The sequence below is a fragment of the Eurosta solidaginis genome, chromosome 2, assembly GCF_040869045.1.
Source record: "Eurosta solidaginis isolate ZX-2024a chromosome 2, ASM4086904v1, whole genome shotgun sequence".
Taxonomy (NCBI): Eukaryota; Metazoa; Arthropoda; class Insecta; order Diptera; family Tephritidae; genus Eurosta; species Eurosta solidaginis.
In genome coordinates this window covers 36,689,368-36,707,631 of record NC_090320.1, presented here as the reverse complement: position 1 = coordinate 36,707,631, position 18,264 = coordinate 36,689,368, and the positions used below count along the sequence as shown (strand labels likewise).

The following is an 18,264-nucleotide window of genomic DNA, read 5'->3' as shown; positions in this document are numbered from 1 at the left end:
TCCTTCCGCTTGGCCCTTAACACGATAACTTGAGCAAAAATCGATATATCCTTACCAAAGATACTCACTTTATCTTGGTATTAAAAATGAGCGAAATCCGACTATGAACACGTCCACTTTTTCGATATCGAAAATTTCGAAAAATTAAAAAAATGCCATAATTCTATACCAAATACAAAAAAAGGGACGAATCATGGTGATTGGATTGGCCTTTTGACGCAAAATATAACTCTAGAAAAAAACTTGGTAAAATGGGTGTGATACCTGCCATATTAAGTAGAAGAAAATGAAAAAATTTTGCAGGGCGAAATCAAAAGCCCTTGGAATCGTGGCAGGAATACTGTTCGTGGTATTACATATATAAATAAATTAGCGGTACCCAAGAGATAATGTTCTGGGTCACCCTGGTTCACATTTTGGTCGATATTTCGAAACCGCCTTCACATATACAACCAAGGGCCTCTTCCTTTTAAAACCCTCATTAATACCTTGATACCCATATCGTACAAACACATTATAGAGTCACCCCTGGTCCACCCCTATAGCGATATATCGAAAAGGCATCCACCTATAGAACTAAGGCTCACTCCCTTTTAAAACACATTAATACAAACACATTCTAGGTTTACCCTAGGTTCTTTTTACTACATGGTGATTTTCCCTTTTTTGACAAAGGATGAAGGAAAATCGTTCCAAAAAACGTCACACTTGGTCTACAATTTGGTCTATATTTCCCAAACGTATGTGATATGGAATTAAAAACCACTTATAAACCATCTACGAAACCAACGCAGCCAAGCTCATAGCTGAGTATGTAATGTTCGGTTACACCCGAACTTAGCCTTCCTTACTTGTTTCTTTTTTAAACGGTTTTATTTAGCTTGACTTGACAGGCTGCACGGACGTTGTGAACGAATTTTGTAATTGAAATTTAAGTAACTTCCCGATAAGCTAAAAGCTTGAAACTTGGAATATAGTTCAGAACCCGATGACAATGCAATAATAAGAAAAAAATCGCCGCTATGTGGTACAAGGATCGAGATATTCACAAAAATCGTATTTGCGGTCCGATTTGGCTCATATTTGGTACACATAATATATACAAGAATGGAAAGTGACCTATGAAAAAAAAATCGCCGATGGGTGGCGCAAGGATCAAGATATTCACAAAAATCGTATTTGTGGTCCGATTTGGCTCATATTTGGACACATAATGCATACAAGAATAGAAAGCGACCAACGAAAAAAAATCGCCGCTAGGTGGCGCAAGGATCGAGGTATTCACAAAAATCGTATTTGTGGTCCGATTTGGCTCATATTTGGAACACATAATACATATATGAATGGGAAGCGACCTATGATGTCCGATTTGGCTCATATTTGGAACAAACACTAAATGAACTATATAGAATGAGAAGTAATAGGCAATTAAATAAAGACTAAAAACTTGAAAATAAAATAATAAATTTTTTTTTTTTAAGTTGAAAGGTTTTATTAAAAACAATACTTGCATGAAGTAATAATAATACTAAAAGCTGGACAATAATTAGGTAGGTCGTAGGTACTAGTCATCACACTCCTCATCAATCTAGGGCGTTGATCAGACAATTAAATAAAAGCGTTGGATGCGTCAAATGGCTATTGATAGTCATATATAAGATCAACTGAACCTTAATCAGGTTATGCTACGCCTTACATTTTTAGAAATTTCACGCGCCCAACGCTTTTATTTAATTATCTGATCAACGTCCTAGATTGATGAGGAGTGTGATGACTAGTACATAGGACCTACCTAATTATTGTCCAGCTTTTAGTATTATTATTACTTCATGTAAGCATTGTTTTTAATAAATCCGTTTAACGTAAAATTTTTTTTAATTATTTTATTATTTAAAATAACTATGAAAGTAATTGAGTCGTATCCGTTAATATGAAATCTATCGAAATTAGAAAATTTCGTAACATGTTTCAATGTGGTAGCTTGTTTTTGATGAAACTGTCATTGTCCGCGCAAAAGTCAAGTGCCTAACGTCACATTAAATGGTTGTGATTTTGTTTACCAAACTTTCACCGTTTTATGTAGGCAAAACATCAAGAAATACTTTGATTCATGAAAAATTGTAGGTTAATCATTTTTTTTTGTATATCGCGCCTGTGGAGAAAAGAAAATGAATTAAAAAGCAAACATTTTTCAAATCAGTCAGCAGAAATAATTTAGGTCATAATCTCAACGTGTTAGAGTGTGTTCTTAGCAAAGATGAGAGTAACACATAACTGTGATTGTATCAATGTGAAGAACAACAAAAATCAATGAATACTATATTGAAAATTTCGCTGTCGATAATAAACGGTAAGCAACCGATAAGTGTTAAATGGATGCTAATTAATGACGTTGCGTCGAATTAAATGCATGAAAATACCGTTAATCGCTGACGAGGTAGACATGAATATGAGCACTTGCGCATTCTTAGCTTACAGCTTGGACGCAGGTGAAAGCCACGATTGCCATATTACAATTTTATTTGGCACCAAAAATTCGTTATGAAAATGACCAAAATTCAGAAAAAGGTGCAACAATTTTTTAACTTGTATCGTATATTAAGTTAATTTTCGTCCTCAAGACCAAAGTTTCGGCAGCAAACTGATAACTTTTCGATATCCGATAGTAAATCTACAATCTTACTATGGTAAATGGATAGCTCTTTGAAGGCTTATCTTTAAATTTTTGAGAAATAATCAATAATTTTTGATAATAAATCAATACATTTTCGATAAAGTATCGATAACTTTTCGCTAAAAGATGGATAACATGCCGATAACAAACTGGAACACTCCGATAACAAATCGATAGGTTTTCGATATTAAGTCTATAACTTTTTGATGACATGCCGATAAATAATGGATAACTTTTGGCGGGAAAGTGCAGAAAATGCTTTACGAACCATCCAAAGCAGCTTTTCCTATCGAAAAAGTATAGTTGATAATTTTTGTAATTTTTTTTTTTAAACTTTGACTGTTAGCTATTGCAACTTTCACTTATTGTACTAAAATTTACGGTCTACAAAACGGCAAACCTGAAACTGGTCGAAACTGGTCTCTTTCGTGCTTTTGACGCCCCATAAACCGATCCGCTTTTAAATAATAATAAAATTCAAGGTTCAATTCCAGCTCAAGGCCAGAACAATAATTTTTTTCTAATGATAATTATTGTTATTTTTTAATTTTTCTAAATTTGAAAAATTGTATTTTGTTTTCGGAATAGTAAGTAGAAAATTTTCCAGACAACCTGCCAAAGCTGCGCAGATAGATCCATTTCGAAGGGTGCTAAGCCTTCATCAACAGTACGCTTTAGGCACGCTGCGTTAACCATTTAGCTATACAGCGGTGGTTTGTTTGACTGGCAAATCGCTCGAATCGAACCTTGAATCATTTATCAATAGGCCGATAAAAACAAAGACAATTGTTAATAATACATTTTTTTTTATTATATAAGTCTAACATGATACCACAGTATTGGTTAATGCATACAAAGCGTAATATTGAAATAGGAGCCTGATGGGACTCATTAGGTCCGTCACATCAGGGAGAAGGCGCAGTGGTATTTGTGTTTTTTTTTAGTTTCTTAGAAGGAGGAAATGCTTAATGCGCGTGAACGAGATATTTTACTTCTCACTGTGGGACTCTTCGTGTGCAGGACTTCCTTCCTCCTTCGAAGGGCTATCCACAGAGTCTTAACATCCTATGGCTCGCGAAATTCACAGCACTTGGAACCGCATTTAGTATTACTTGTTGTACGGGTGCGCGTCACATGAGTTCCTTGGCTACTCTCACGCTATTGGGCTTGGTATCCATCTTCTCGTCTGCTGAAAGGAGTATGCTTCACATATCTGTTGACCGGACCCCGCTGTCGCTTCGGCGCTGTTGCTGACACTGACCGCGTATAATTTGTCAAGTATCTCTTTTACCCTCTTATAGTTGTTGCGCGGAGTGTTCGCATTCGAAAAAGGTGTGGCGTACATTGTCTATACAACTGCAGTTCATCCAGTTCGGATTATCAACCTTTAATAATCCGTGAAGCTATTTCGGAAGTAACCGTGTCCGGTAAAAAATTATTTCAGGTAGAAGTCGACCTCTCCGTGCCATCGCTTCAACCATAAGATCAGTTCCTGGCTGGATAGTTACAGATGAGGTGGTGAAAGTTCTGATTTCCATCGATTTCGAAGCTTCCGAAGCATCCTCTGCACTATCACTTTATAGCCATATTTGACAGCTTTTCTAAGTACAGTTTCTCACCTTATATTCTGTTTGCAATTTGAATAGGACGTCTGGTATCCTGAGATCTTTGCCTGAACGAATCAGATAGGCCTTGGATGGTTTACGTGCCACTCTAAATTAATAGAAAATGGACCGTCGGACAACTTCTAAATAAGAAAGGACCATTTTTTGTACAACTGATCCAAAGTGGCAGCCGTGTTAAAAGCCTTGTGAAATATTTGCATATTTTCAAATAAACTAGGACAGTAGCACAATTTCGATTAAGTCGACCCCAGTGAAATTTGTCTGTTGATTAACGAGTTGCGTCAATTAGCGTCTCCGAGCTGGTTGGTACTTTACCAATTTTTACTACATGTTTGATTGCATGTAATGACTGATAATGACTGTGGCATGGCAACCATGCGCTTTACATTCTAAATACAATTTTGTTTGTGATTTTAAGAAATCAGAGCAGTTGGTACGTACTTAACGGTTCTTTCATTATGGCTGTAACTTCATTGGAAGTAATAAGCAGTTTTGAGGCTTATGCGGTGGCCGCAGCAATTCTAACTTTTCGCGGCAGTTACATTTTAACAACAAGACTGTACAGTTTGAGATCGGCTAAAGGTTATACAAGTAAAAGTGGACTTGTGTCATATGTGAATTGTTTGCTGGGTGAAAAAATGAAATTTTTTTTATTAAAATAATAAATAACGAAATATTAAAATAAATTGTATGTACCGCACAAAAAAAAAAAATAAAAGTAAAACAGCAAAAAGCTCAACATGTTCCGTTATACATTTAAATTTGCAGAGCAGTTAAAGCTCACCGGTAGATGTCTGCTCTGCATGATCGCATTAATTCTCGTGATATCGATTACCGCTTTTGCGCTCATACAAATGCCGGAGGATACGATGAGAAATTTCGACAAGGAAGATAATGTTGAGGCTCCGACGAAGGTTGTAAGAGTAATAAGATATAATAAGCCAAAAGCAGTAAATGAAGTGAACTCAGCAAAGCTCCCAACAAATGTGGAGACAGAGAATAGAAATAAACGGGATGTGTATGATGTGCAAAATAAACAAGTCAACCAAAGTGACCACAATAGCAACACACCACAACAAAGCAACTACGAAGAACAACAACCAGTCGTCGTACACGCTGAAAGTGTGCCAACACTCGGTCGACGTCAAGATGACTTTGGAGCGCCACCAATTGACTATCATGATCCCTATTATGAGCCACCACCTGCGGATTATGGAGAGAAAATATCCGCTGATGCCTTAGGTGGTGATGAAACGGATGGAGATCCTTATGCGTATGGTTTGCGACATCCACCAGGTTATTATGATGATGCTAGCGATGATGATGATATTGATGATAAGAATGCGTATGCAGACTATGCTAGCACTGACGATGCAAATGATAGCTCTGGGAACGGTAACGCGAATGTGAATGAAGGTCGTGCCGCGCAAAACTCTGCGTATGACACCTATTACAAGCAGTGGCATTATGCAACACCAGCGCCAGCTGCAGTGCCTCGTCGTCCAAATGGTGGTTGGGAAATTGGTGGCAATCGAAAAATGCAGAATGATGAACGGTAAGTGAGTGATTTGGAATGGTAGGAGTTATGTGCTGATGTTGCGTGAAGGACAGATAAGTGATTAAAAAGGAAGGCATATGATATGTGGTTACTTCTTTCACCTCTACATATAGCAGCCTCAAGGGATCAAATAATTAGATACATGATGGGTACCTTTAACTTCTTCGTTATTCAAAGTACAAGGGCCAGTTCCTGCGACTATCAAAAATACCAAAATTGGATCTTACAAAAAGTATGTACGCTAATAGCTACTAATATGCAAGTTCGGCTGAGGGCTTGTTTATAAAACTTTAACTTGAGCGAATATCATCAAAATTGCAGAAGGTGGTGTCAGCACAATACTTGGCTAGCTCACACTGGCCCCTTACATCCAGAAAGAAACAGCAAGTAGAACGAGTAGCTTTGAAGTCACCGAAATTCTCCCCACTTAGTTTACATATTCCCTGTCTGGCAAGGATTTCCCTATGACAGTTTTTTGGGATGCCGTTATATTCAGGAATGTATATATTTTATTAAGAAATGTAGTTCGAGTTGATCATGAATGTCTACACGATAGGATCGTCACCGAGCTTATGTTTTGTAAGGCAAAGCAGGTTCCGTTCGGAAGACGCTGTCGTGATTGAATAGCGTGATTTTCGTCAGCAGTCTGTCGTTTGCCGGATATGAATCCGCTACGCAACCTTCTAGTAATATTCCAAGCCCGCAGGGACTATTTCAGAACAGTGCTTCAATTTCATGGATTAGTAAGAAGTGACATGCGCACTGATGCTACCCCGCCAGAATTTTTAAGTATAAATATTCATACCATACCGTCTACCCCAGCCAGCATTTTTTGAAAATTTGGATCAAAAAATATTCAAATATCATACCCCAAGATGATTAAAAACGTTCAAATTTAAAAGCATTTTCTGTTCGAAAATTAATGTATCGTCGGGAGAAAAATGTACCATAAATGTGATTATTCTTGTATAATCATTTATGATTCATATTTCGAAACGCTTTTTGTTCATATTTGATATCATTGTAAAATTTGGGCTTTAATTGTTTTACAGTAATATTTGAATGCTTTTCACAGTCATTTTCTGATCACATTCGTGAACATATTTCAATCGTGTTGGTTGAGATTTTTGAATAATTTTTGGAATGCTATTATCATATATTTGTTCTTCATATCCCATACAAAATAATATACTATATAGTAATCTTATTTCATCAGGGGAAGAACACATGCGGAAGTGAGCTATTGAACAAAAGGTAATTCGCAAACAAACTAGACCAATATACACCTGCGACTACAACATCCAGCATCAGCTATGATCGTCAACATCTTAAAATACGATATGGTATAGGATGATGAATATCCAGGTACATATGTCAAGAGAGTTTCACTTACCTGGTGTTCAAATAGTTCACAACCTTTGTATTGTCTAATGGTATAATTTGTATTTTCTGGGAAGCCGATGGTGGAGAAATGGTTGGGGACATCTTTTGTTAGGAGCAGTATATGTATACATTATTTCTTGTCTTGAAGAATAAAATTTTAATATATTTTTTCTGAACTTCATGAATGAAAGAATGTGTGTATGTGAAAAAAATAAGATCTTCAATGAAAACCATGACGGAACGATACAAGGTGGCAGCATGGTGACATACCTACAAACATAAATAAAAATTCCATGTATTTAGTTTTTGTAAATTCGATGGACAAATGTCAAAATCGTACTGCGCCGAAAGTTGATGTATCAAATCAAATAAAAAAAGGGTATGATCAGCTGTCCCATGCTGCCACCTTGTATCGTTCCGCCATGATGAAAACTAAAAGTTTAAAAAGTATAAAATACATTATTCAGTCAACAAAGATTGTCAGAAAAGATTCAGAAAGCTGAATGAAAAATGATTAAAATTTTTGATCACCTAAAGTAAACACATTTGATTCAAATATGATTCCAAAATGTGATTGAAAAACTATATTCAGTTTTTGATTATCAAAAGCATTCATATTTGATAATTTTTTTGTTCAATTGTATGATAACTCATTATTTAGTCAGAAAGACTAATCAAATTGTATTGATATGTAGGGAAATTCAAAATTTAATCACCTAAATGCTGAGTGGGACATTAGCGGAATTAGGTAAAAGTCAAAAAAATGTCCAACTCTTGTCCATCGTATACAGTTTCAGGGCAGGAACGTAACATGCTTCGAAAACTTGCTACTGTTTACGCGTCAAGAAGAAACCCTCATATGCTTGCCTTTGCTACATTAACCGAGAGATCAGATGCCCATCCTAGCGTGAAGGGCAATCAGATAATGTCTAGTGAGAGCCCATACAATCGACGATAGCCTCATTGAAAACTGGTTGACTGAGAGTAGCTAACTGCCTGCTACCTAGAGACGGAAATTGGCTAACCGAGAGCAGGCATTCACCTGTACATAATGCCGCATAATGGCACAGTAGATGCAGCTCATCTGCCCACATTACTTATTGGGAAGACTTAGCATGGACGATAATCTAAACTTATTTAGGATCAAGTGTGTTTGAGTTTTCTTTATCACAGAATGTGTAAACAAGCCTTTGATGTCACACAGATCAAAATTAACCTACTAATAGTATTTTTGCTTGCACGAAGCTTAAATACAAGACAAAAGACAAAATCGGCACTGATGATGGCACAACGCCGAAACCGGTTTGTCCCGAAAACAAATTTGACAAGGGATGATGGGAAATTGTTCCAATATACATCACTTAAAGGAATCCTTTTCTGGAAGAGTCTTGTTGTTCGTAGAAATCATAGGCAGCTCGTCACCCTTAAAGTTGCCCCCAATATTATGAACTGGTATCCATTAAAGGCTGATACTAAAGTTCTGGAAAATCTTGTATGAGTGATCCACGGGAATCAGTGATCAGATTTGTCCAAGATCTATAGAGCGATCTGCCTGTCTGAAAAAATTAACGCAATCGTTTCCCATCTTTAGACATAGGCACCGAATGATTTATTGCACCACGGATTGCCGAATTCCCGCTTGATATATGTACGTTAGATTGATCTGGAAGTAGGCGGAGGGAGATCCCTAGTGGCAGGTCCATTGAAAAAAAGGTATCTCCCACTTTCTCATCGATCCATAAGTGCATAACTGTTAGCCTAAAGTGGCTTAACAGAAAAGTGAATTTAAATAGCACCCAATGCATCAATTGCTCTTGCGTTCTTCCAAACGTAAAGCAGAATAAATTAAAAACAAACTCTACGACTTCAAAGGATGTATAAGGACCCCGCTGCTGTCTTTCCACCACTAACTACACTTAGAACTGCTTCTTCTCCTGATAAACTTGCCAAAGTTGCTTACACCTGCCCCAGCTCATGTCTTATTGCATTATTCAAGTTATTTATGATTGGTGGGCGCGTTAAAATGTAATTAGCGACTGTTTCTATTGCCAACATTTTCCACACGCAATATGTTGCAACGCATATACACTGACTCTTAAGCAAGTGCATGGCACCAAGTAACATTTCTTGATGTATATGCACCACTATCACAACATGTGCGTGTCGTTGTGACACTTTGATTGTCGGGTGTATTTAATACTTTTGGCATGTGCAACAAAATAAACTAATTTTTGGGCTACACATAACAAAATAAACTACAGCACCGGTGTTGTTTTCACACACACTTATGCCACCCACTTTGCACCACGGCAAGTTGCATATGCATGCAACACATTGTTGCGAGGTGTGCATGCTCTGTTATTATTGCATACTGTACTTACATATCTGCGCTGAACGAGTTTTATTTGTTATTACCACCTTACTTTGGTGTTCTTTTGTTTTTATTTTTGTTTTCACTTTACTATTCATGCTTTTCACATTTTCCATTTTAGATGGTTACTATAAAAGGTAAGTAATAAAAAGGCACATATACAGACAACTGCTGCTACTTTGTTGCAGCCACAAATTTATGACTTGTATACATGTTGCATGCCTCTTTATGTTGCATGCAGCTAGCGAGATTGTCTTCTGATTATAATAGTGTGCGTGTGTGCGAAATGATGAATGTTAAATTTTATTTTAAACAGTTTTTGGGGTGTACATGTTATTGGGCTTTTCACATTGACACGGTGGGTAAATTAAATGGAATTTTATTTTAAAACATATTTTACTTAACAAATTTTAATATAAAATTTCACAAAAGTATATTAAGCGGAAACCTTTTTTTCATTTAATTTCATAAAAATTCAAATTAATACGTTTTTTTTTGAATTTAATGTGTAATTTATTCCCCGAAATGTTTTTAATATTTTCCATAAAAAAATGTTTGTGAATTAAAATATATAAAATCAAAAATTTGAACCTGCTTAAAAAAGTATTAAAAAAAGTAATATAACAAATTTGTCTAGCGCAATGAAAAGAAATTAAAAAAAAAATTGATTTTCATTAACAAAATTTAAAAAAAAGGAAAAAGTTTAAATTGTTAAAAAATAAATATGAAAGTTGGAAACATTTATATAAAGCATAACAAATATCTAAATAATGAAATTAAAAAAGTATTTAAAAAATATGAAGTAACATAAACAAATTTTCTGGCACAAAAAAAATTGGTTTCTAGAAACCAGTAATCGGAAACAAAATCAAAAAAAAAATTTAAATATTTTAAACAAAAAACAATGTTGAGGTGGGAAAACTTGTATATAAAGCATTAAAAATAACTACATAAAAATTTGTCTTGTCCTTCCTGATGTCGAATAGATCCAGTTTTTTCCCAAATAATAAAATAAAAATTTAAATAATGCAAAGTAAATAATAAATATATAATAATAATAAATAATAATAAAGCAAAATGAACAATCCCCGCTTTACAATAACATCCAACTAACATAGTAAGCTGTTCTTGCTCTTAGTAAAATTTTGTTTTGTTTAGCATTTTTTAAAAAAAGTTTGAATATAATACAAATTTACTTAAATAGTTTTAATAGAAAATTTCACAAAAAAAAGGTAAGGGGGTAGCTAGTTTTTTCTAATAAAATTCATGACAAATTAAATTAAATTTACAATTTTTGTTGTTATATCGGCCTACTCATTTGTAAGATCGCGGGTAGATTAAATTTATTTCAGAAACAAAACTTAAAAGATCTCAAAAAAATTTGCAATTCATTGATAAAAAAAGTTTATCATTTTTTTAAATTTAACATTTTGTGTAAAAGGTCTTAAGATAAAAAAATTTTTTAAAAAAAGTTTTAATAGAAAATTACACAAAACCAATTTAACGAGAAAACAATTTTGTTCAGTTAAATTTCACGAACAATAAAATTAACAATTTTTGAACTAAATGTATTTGTTGAAATTTATTTAAAAAAGGTTTTGTTAATAAAAATAGTAACCAAAAACGCTTAAATCAAACAACTTTTGAAAATAAAAAGAATTGGTTGGAAAAAAAAATAAAAAAATATTGAAGAAACTGTCTTTGATTACATATAAGATACAATGAATTTATAAGAGCATTAAAACTATCTAAACAAAAAAATGTGTGTAAGTTATTTGTAGAATTAGGGCTTAAAATATATAAAATTGTTTGCCAAAGTTTTAATAAATTATTTTGCAGTATGAAAAGAGTAAAAACAAACACAAAATTACATACGTGTTTTATTTTCTAAATGTGTGAAAATTAAACAATTAAAGTAAATACATCTTCTCAATAAAAATTAAAGGAAAAATTTAAAGAAAAAATTTTAATTAAAAAGGCTTGATCGTTTTTTTTTTTTTTTTTGAAAATAGAAACTTAAAAGAAATCAAAAAACCAAATAAAAAACAAAACTCAATTGTAGTATAGAGATTAGTTTAAAGTATTAAACTCTGTTGAATTAATTTAATTTATTTAAAAAAAATGTAAAAAAACAATAAATTTAGTTTTTCATACACAAACCTAATACAAAAAGGAAAAAATAAAATAATAATAAATTAAAAAATATTGTAGTTCTTAATTTAAATAAAAAATGAAAAAGGACAGAAAAAAATATATCATATAAATAAAGTATAAAAAATAATAATTACATAAGTCTAAGAAAAGAGTTATGTAAAAAATTTTTTTCCGTTTTCCTAACAATATGTTTAAGTTAAAAAATTATAATAAAAAATCATGAAAAGGCTTATATAATAAACAAAATTTCACAATAAAAATATTTTTCATTAATTAAATAAGTTTGAACAGAATGCTTATGACAATTCAAAATTAGTATACTGTTCAAACACAATTAAATCTATATTGATGCGAATCTTATAAAATTTTCGATAATTCTCTGCCCTCTGTTGTCGTTCGGGTCATTTAACTGTCGAATAAATAAACTCAAATGTGCTGTATATAAAATGCTCGTTATTAACAGCGCTACTATGGTAGTACAACTTTAAAATGTATTCGCGTACTTCACTTATAACGTGCTAAAATCATATTGATTTCCAGTTTGCGCTTTTTTATACTCTCAGTTGGCTTGTCCTTATTTACTGCCAGGGTCTAGACTTTTCGCCAAGTGCACTCTAGAATAGTTGCTCATTTATTTCTTATTTCTGTATCTCACATTGGCTTTGCATATATACATGTATGTATGTGTATATGTCGTTTTTGTAATGGCACCTGCACCCTTTGGTACTGTGCACATGTGTTCGTAGCTGTCATCTGCTCACATTGCTGTTGTTGTTGTGCAGCATTTAATTACTAGAGGCATAGTGATGTGTCGGAATTGCTTATATGTATTCGCTGGAATATATTTAAAAAATTAAATATGAAAGTGAAAAATATAAAATTGGGAAAAGGGGAAAGAAAGGTTAGAAGAAAAAACATGATATAAAAACATATTTTTAGCAGAAAATATCAAACATTTTGCAAAAAGAAAGTTAATGAAAAAAAAATATTTATATACATACATATATATAAATATTGAAAAATATGAACAAATGTAAAACATCTTTTATCTTTTTAAAGATTGAAAAAAAAAACAAAACTGGACAATCATTATTTCAAAAAAGATTTTTTTTTTTGCCGAAAATGTTTTTTCCATAAATAGAAACTTAACCGCATTAAATTTTGAAATATTTGAATAATGCGTATAAGAAATTTAAAGATGGAAACTAGCTTTTTATCAAACAATAATTATATAATTTTTAACTAAAAAAAATAAGAAAAATATTTGAAAAAGCGTAAAAAACAAAAAAACAAAGATTCCAAATTAATTAATTATTAAAAAGTGTAGATCCCACCATAAAAGTTAATTTAAATTGTAAAAAAAAGAATTAACATATTTAACTTTTCAAAACAAATTGTTCTTTATTTATTAATTAACTTTATTTAGAATCAATTCACGCACAACAAAAACACAAACGGTAATGGCACTTTGACATAATAAAAAATGCTGCGAGTTCCAATTAAATTTTGAAATAATCAAAATTAACTGCACATCTAATTTCCAATTAAAACGCATTTATTTTATTCAATAAGCAATTACAATTTAGAATTCATATAAAATATTTTACAGATGTTTATTTATACATACATATGTATATGTAAATTTTATACGGTAGATGCACATAATAAATTTATATTGCCTTTCAATTGGCATCAATTAGTGTACGCATCTATGAATGGCAAAGTGTGTACAGTCAATGCAGACAATTCAGTATAATTAACTACAAATTAAATTGCAATAATGGATGTACATGCCTTTTTTTAATGTATGCACATATGTATGCAAGTAAATATTATATGTGAATGTAATGCGAAGTAAAGAGTTTATTAACGCTGATGCACTGGCCAAGTGACCAGCTCATGCTATAAACAATATTTCTTTCTCAAGCTACCCTACAACAACTTATTCTATATCAAAATACTCTACATATTATTATGCTACGAGCCGGACCCGTGCGCATCTTGCGCAACCAATATAAAAGCCTCTTATCAAACATCAACAGAAATCAGCTGTTCTATCAATCAATTAAAACTTACAGCTTGCGCTGCCATCTGGCATATAGTATCAACTGCCGGTAATGCAGTGAAAATATTCACAATAGTGCCATAGTAAAAATAGACTTCTTTGTGTGCTCACAATCGTTTATTTTTAACAAATTATTTTAATAAAATATAGCTAGACAAAAGCCCTACGCCCAAAATTGCCCAAAGCTCGCTAATAGCCCGAATCTCCATCTTTGCAACCAAAACTTTATAGATTTGGATTCCAAATAAGGCCGAAAAAGGGACCCGTACATAAAAACAGCAATTAGAAATAATATTTATGATTACTAATATACCTTAACTATCTCCATTTGAACCGGTTAGTTTTTTTGAAACATTTTTAGCTTATTGAGCTCACAGAAGAAAGTATTTCTTTATAGTCGAATCGAGTTCACCGTCGTGGACTCCAAGTCGACCAAGAATGCAGGGAAATAACGCAGGCTCTTAGGAACACATCCTATCGACTATCTCGGACATATGGATTTGACCTGTAGGCGATATACTTATATTTCCGTTGTGGTGGATGATTATTCAAAGTTAACGCCTATATAGGTCTAGGAAGACTGCAGCTAAGGAAGTCATAATCCAACTTCAATGACAAGCGGTGACATAAGTGAACCTAAAAAGTATTATAACGAATTGCGGTGCAACAATCCCTTCGAATGGTCATACGAGCTATCGACAGCGTAGAAATTAAAATTTTCTTCTGATGGTCACTGGCGCCCATTTGAAAATGGTACTTACAAAATAATGAACTGTGCGCCTGGCAGTCCAAGGGTGTTATTATTTAGAGTGTTGAGATGTAGGTGAGTGTAATTTTGGGGTTGCAGGTGTTCCTGGAGCGGCTATAGAAGACAAGGCGCCCGAAGTGTGAGGTCTATAACTTTACGAGAGTCCAGAAAGCGCCATCACTGTAACTAAATATATGAAACAATGGAAGCTCATAGCTTCATTATTTTAGCTCACAGAAAAGATAGGACGAATGTAGTATAAGCTATTAAGATCACTAGCTGAGCAGGCAATACCAAAAGGCAATCTAATCACATAACCTTACTAACATGACCAGACTGTAGACTCTTATCCATTTAGTCTCAATAAAGTTAACGTAGATTCGACGATTGCAGTTGAATTGTTCTAAAAATAAAAGTTTACAAGTACTATAAAAGAACCGGTTCCAAAAACTCCAGTTCTTCGGTTAAAAAATGTTACAAGTTCTTTAGAGGTAAACGGTTCCAAAAACTTCCTGTCCTTCGGTTCCAAAAATTTAACTGGTTCTTTGGTTCCAAACAAGTAACCAGTTTTAAAAACTGACCGGCTTAAAAAACTTACCGTTCCTTGGGTTCAAAAAATTAACTGTAAAAAGTAACCAGTTCCATAAAGGTAAGCGGTTCCAAAAGCTTCCAAGTCTTCTTCAAAAAATTAACTGGTTCTAGTAAAACTAACCAGTTCTAAAAAAGTAACCGGTTCTAAAAATGGAGCTCATTTTAAACGTGTGTAAAGCTGGCAGACCCAAGTGCTCAAAAATAAGTTTAAGTTGTTTGAGAATTAAGTGCTTTTTAGGTGCTATTTAGGGCCACAAAAGATAATTTAGGTGCTCATTTGGTTTTCGAGATATTCGGTAAAAAATTGTGGGTCTGCTAGCTTTACGTCAAGCTAGCAGACGCACAACTTAAATTTCATTTTTTTTAATAAAAAATATATTAAAATTAGCAGCTATTTAGGTGCTTTTTAGGGCCACAAAGGATAATTTAGGTTTTCATTTAGTTTTCGAGATATTCGCAAAAAAGTGTGGGTCTGCTAGCTTTACGTCACACTTTTTTGCGAATATCTCGAAAACTAAATGAGCACCTAAATTATCTTTTGTGGCTCTAAATAGCGCCTAAAAAGAACTTAATTCTCTAACAACTTAAACATATTTTTGAGCACTTCGGTCTGCCAGCTTTACGCACGTCCATTTTAAACATGTTTCCACTTTTTAAAGTTTAAGCGGCTCTAAACAAATAACCGGTTCTCAAAAAGTAACCGGTTATTAAAGTAAATGGGTTTAAATATATAATCGGTTCTAAATAAGGAACCGATTCTAAAAAAGTAACCGGTTCTACAAAAATAACCGGTTATAAACCTGTGACCAGTTCTAAAAAAGGTAACCGGTTCTAAACAAATTATCAGTTCTTCAGTTCGTAAAAATTAACAAGTTCTGAAAAGTAACCGGTACTAAAAAGAGAACCCGTTTTAAACATGTTTCCACTTCGAAAAATGTAAGGGGTTCTAAAAAAGGAACCGGTTATAAAAATGTTTCCACTTCTAAAACTTTGAGTGGCTCTAAACAAATAACTGGTTCTCAAAAAGTAAATGGGTCTAAATAAGTAGTCGGTTCTAAATAAGTAAACGATTCTGCAAAGGTAACCGTTAATTGGTTCTAAAGAAGAACAGGTTCCGTTAGTGTAAAAGTCACAGAAGAGGTCACTTTTTTAAATTTGCCTTTGAAATAATTAAGGAGCTTAGCTGTCCCAGATTCAGGTAAGCTTGCAAACACTTGGCAGACTAGTTGAGCTTCTCCTTCATACTAACTCTGAAGTAATTACCAACTAAACGGTTTGCTTGCAGGGTATATGTGTGTTTACTTACTTCAGTAAGCATAGCAAACCTTAATACTAATTTAACAGATAAATATATTTATACATACATACAAAAATACATACATATATGCAGAGTTCCTTGACAATATCGATAGCGAACACTGCGTCCTGTTGCCTTGAGCAATGCATTATAATAACGGTGAAGTATTTACGTACATGTGTAAATTTGGCTTCATTTGCAGCAAAGGCCAAAAGACACATACTTACTTACAAATATATACATACATATCTGAGTAGGTATGTCTTAAACAGAAGTGATTGAAGCATTTGGAAATGCAATTAAATTTTACTTTCAAATTGACTGCAGTTTCCGTGCGAACAAATTTTAAAAACAAAAATTTTATATATGTATTTGTTAAACACATACATATGTACGTTTGATCGAATTTTTGAATGCATACATTTAAATTAACAATCATACAAAAATATAGAAGCACTCAAGCAGCCATAAAAAAGATATACTCTATGCCAACTTACCCTATGGATGGATTTTGCATCATTAATTTCGCTGCTATTTTAATAATTTTCTGCACTCTTCGAAAAATGTTCTTATGATTTTGTCAAATTTCTTCTCTACGAACTGGCAGATATGCATTTTGGAAAAAGTGGTACTTTTTTATAAGTCTTTTTTTTAATAATTTGGAGAAGTATTGTTTTAAGTTTTTTATTTTATTATTTTTTTTTGATGAATTTTTCTGAAAACCTTCTTTACTATTTTTTTTAGAATTTTTAAATAATTAAATTTTTTGAGTTTTGAAATTTGGTATAATTTTTTGAATAGGTAACTACTAGTCAACCACAATTTTTCAGACAGCTGTTTAAACAAAACACTTGAAATATTACACAATTTGAAAATTCCAAAAAATAAAAAAAGTTATGTGTACAATTTTTTCCAAGTACATTTTTACGAAAGGAGGAAAACAAGCAAAATTGAAATTTGTGCTTCAATTATTTTTAATATGAAAAAAAAAATAATTTAAAATGTGTTGTTAATTACGTTTTGAATAAGTTAATAACAAAATTCATCGAACGACAATAAATCAACTGTTGAGTAAAAATATCACCCTATCGCGGCTGCCGTTGGGAAAACGCTCTATCTCAGAAACTTTTGGATAATATTTCAGAATTTCTTTCACAAACGTTTATCTCGGAATTGGGTTTAAGAACGCCTTGTCTCGGTGTTTAGTTTAAAAAAATCATCCAAGCTTAAATTCAATAAATTTTGATATTAGTTGTGGTGTGCATGAAATAGAAGGTTCTGCAACCGAATTCTAATATAGGGCGTTTTTGAAGAATTACGAAGTGATCCTGAAATTATTCCGAATTTGTTACGAAATAGTCTCGGAATGATTCTGAAGTGATGCTGTAACTGTCCCGAAATGGTTCCGAAATGTTATTGAAAGAATCCGGTAGTTGTACCGAAATAATACCTTAAATAAAGCCTGAAACTGCTCCGAATCGCTCCCGAAATAGTCTCATATATACATATACATATATCACCCAAGTTGGATAAACACAAATGTATGTAGTAATATTAAAATAGTTTGAAAAATTAAGAAAAAAAATGTTATATCTTGATTGTTTGGAATAAAAGTTTCGAAATCAATCTCAATGCAAAATTTAAAGAATTTTGATGGTCCCCTTATAGTCCAGGAGCCCACTGCAAAAAATATGTTGCATGTTGTATTCAAATCGGAGCAGTATAACTCATTTACTGGTATTTGTGGCAACTTCAAACCGTGGACTTGCCAGATCCTATCTTGGCAGGATCGTGGTAA

General features: G+C 33.1%; 1 protein-coding gene across 1 annotated transcript in view; it reads left to right on the top strand.

Annotated features, from left to right (window-relative positions):
- The first annotated feature begins 5,026 nt into the window (after window positions 1–5,026).
- Window positions 5,027–18,264, top strand: part of LOC137239550 (uncharacterized) — a 125,010-nt gene continuing 111,772 nt past the window's right edge. Inside the window, exon 1 of the mRNA XM_067764977.1 lies at window positions 5,027–5,854. Within this exon, the coding sequence (XP_067621078.1) occupies window positions 5,040–5,854 (815 nt within the window). The 5' untranslated portion in view covers window positions 5,027–5,039. The remainder of the gene's footprint in view (window positions 5,855–18,264) is intronic.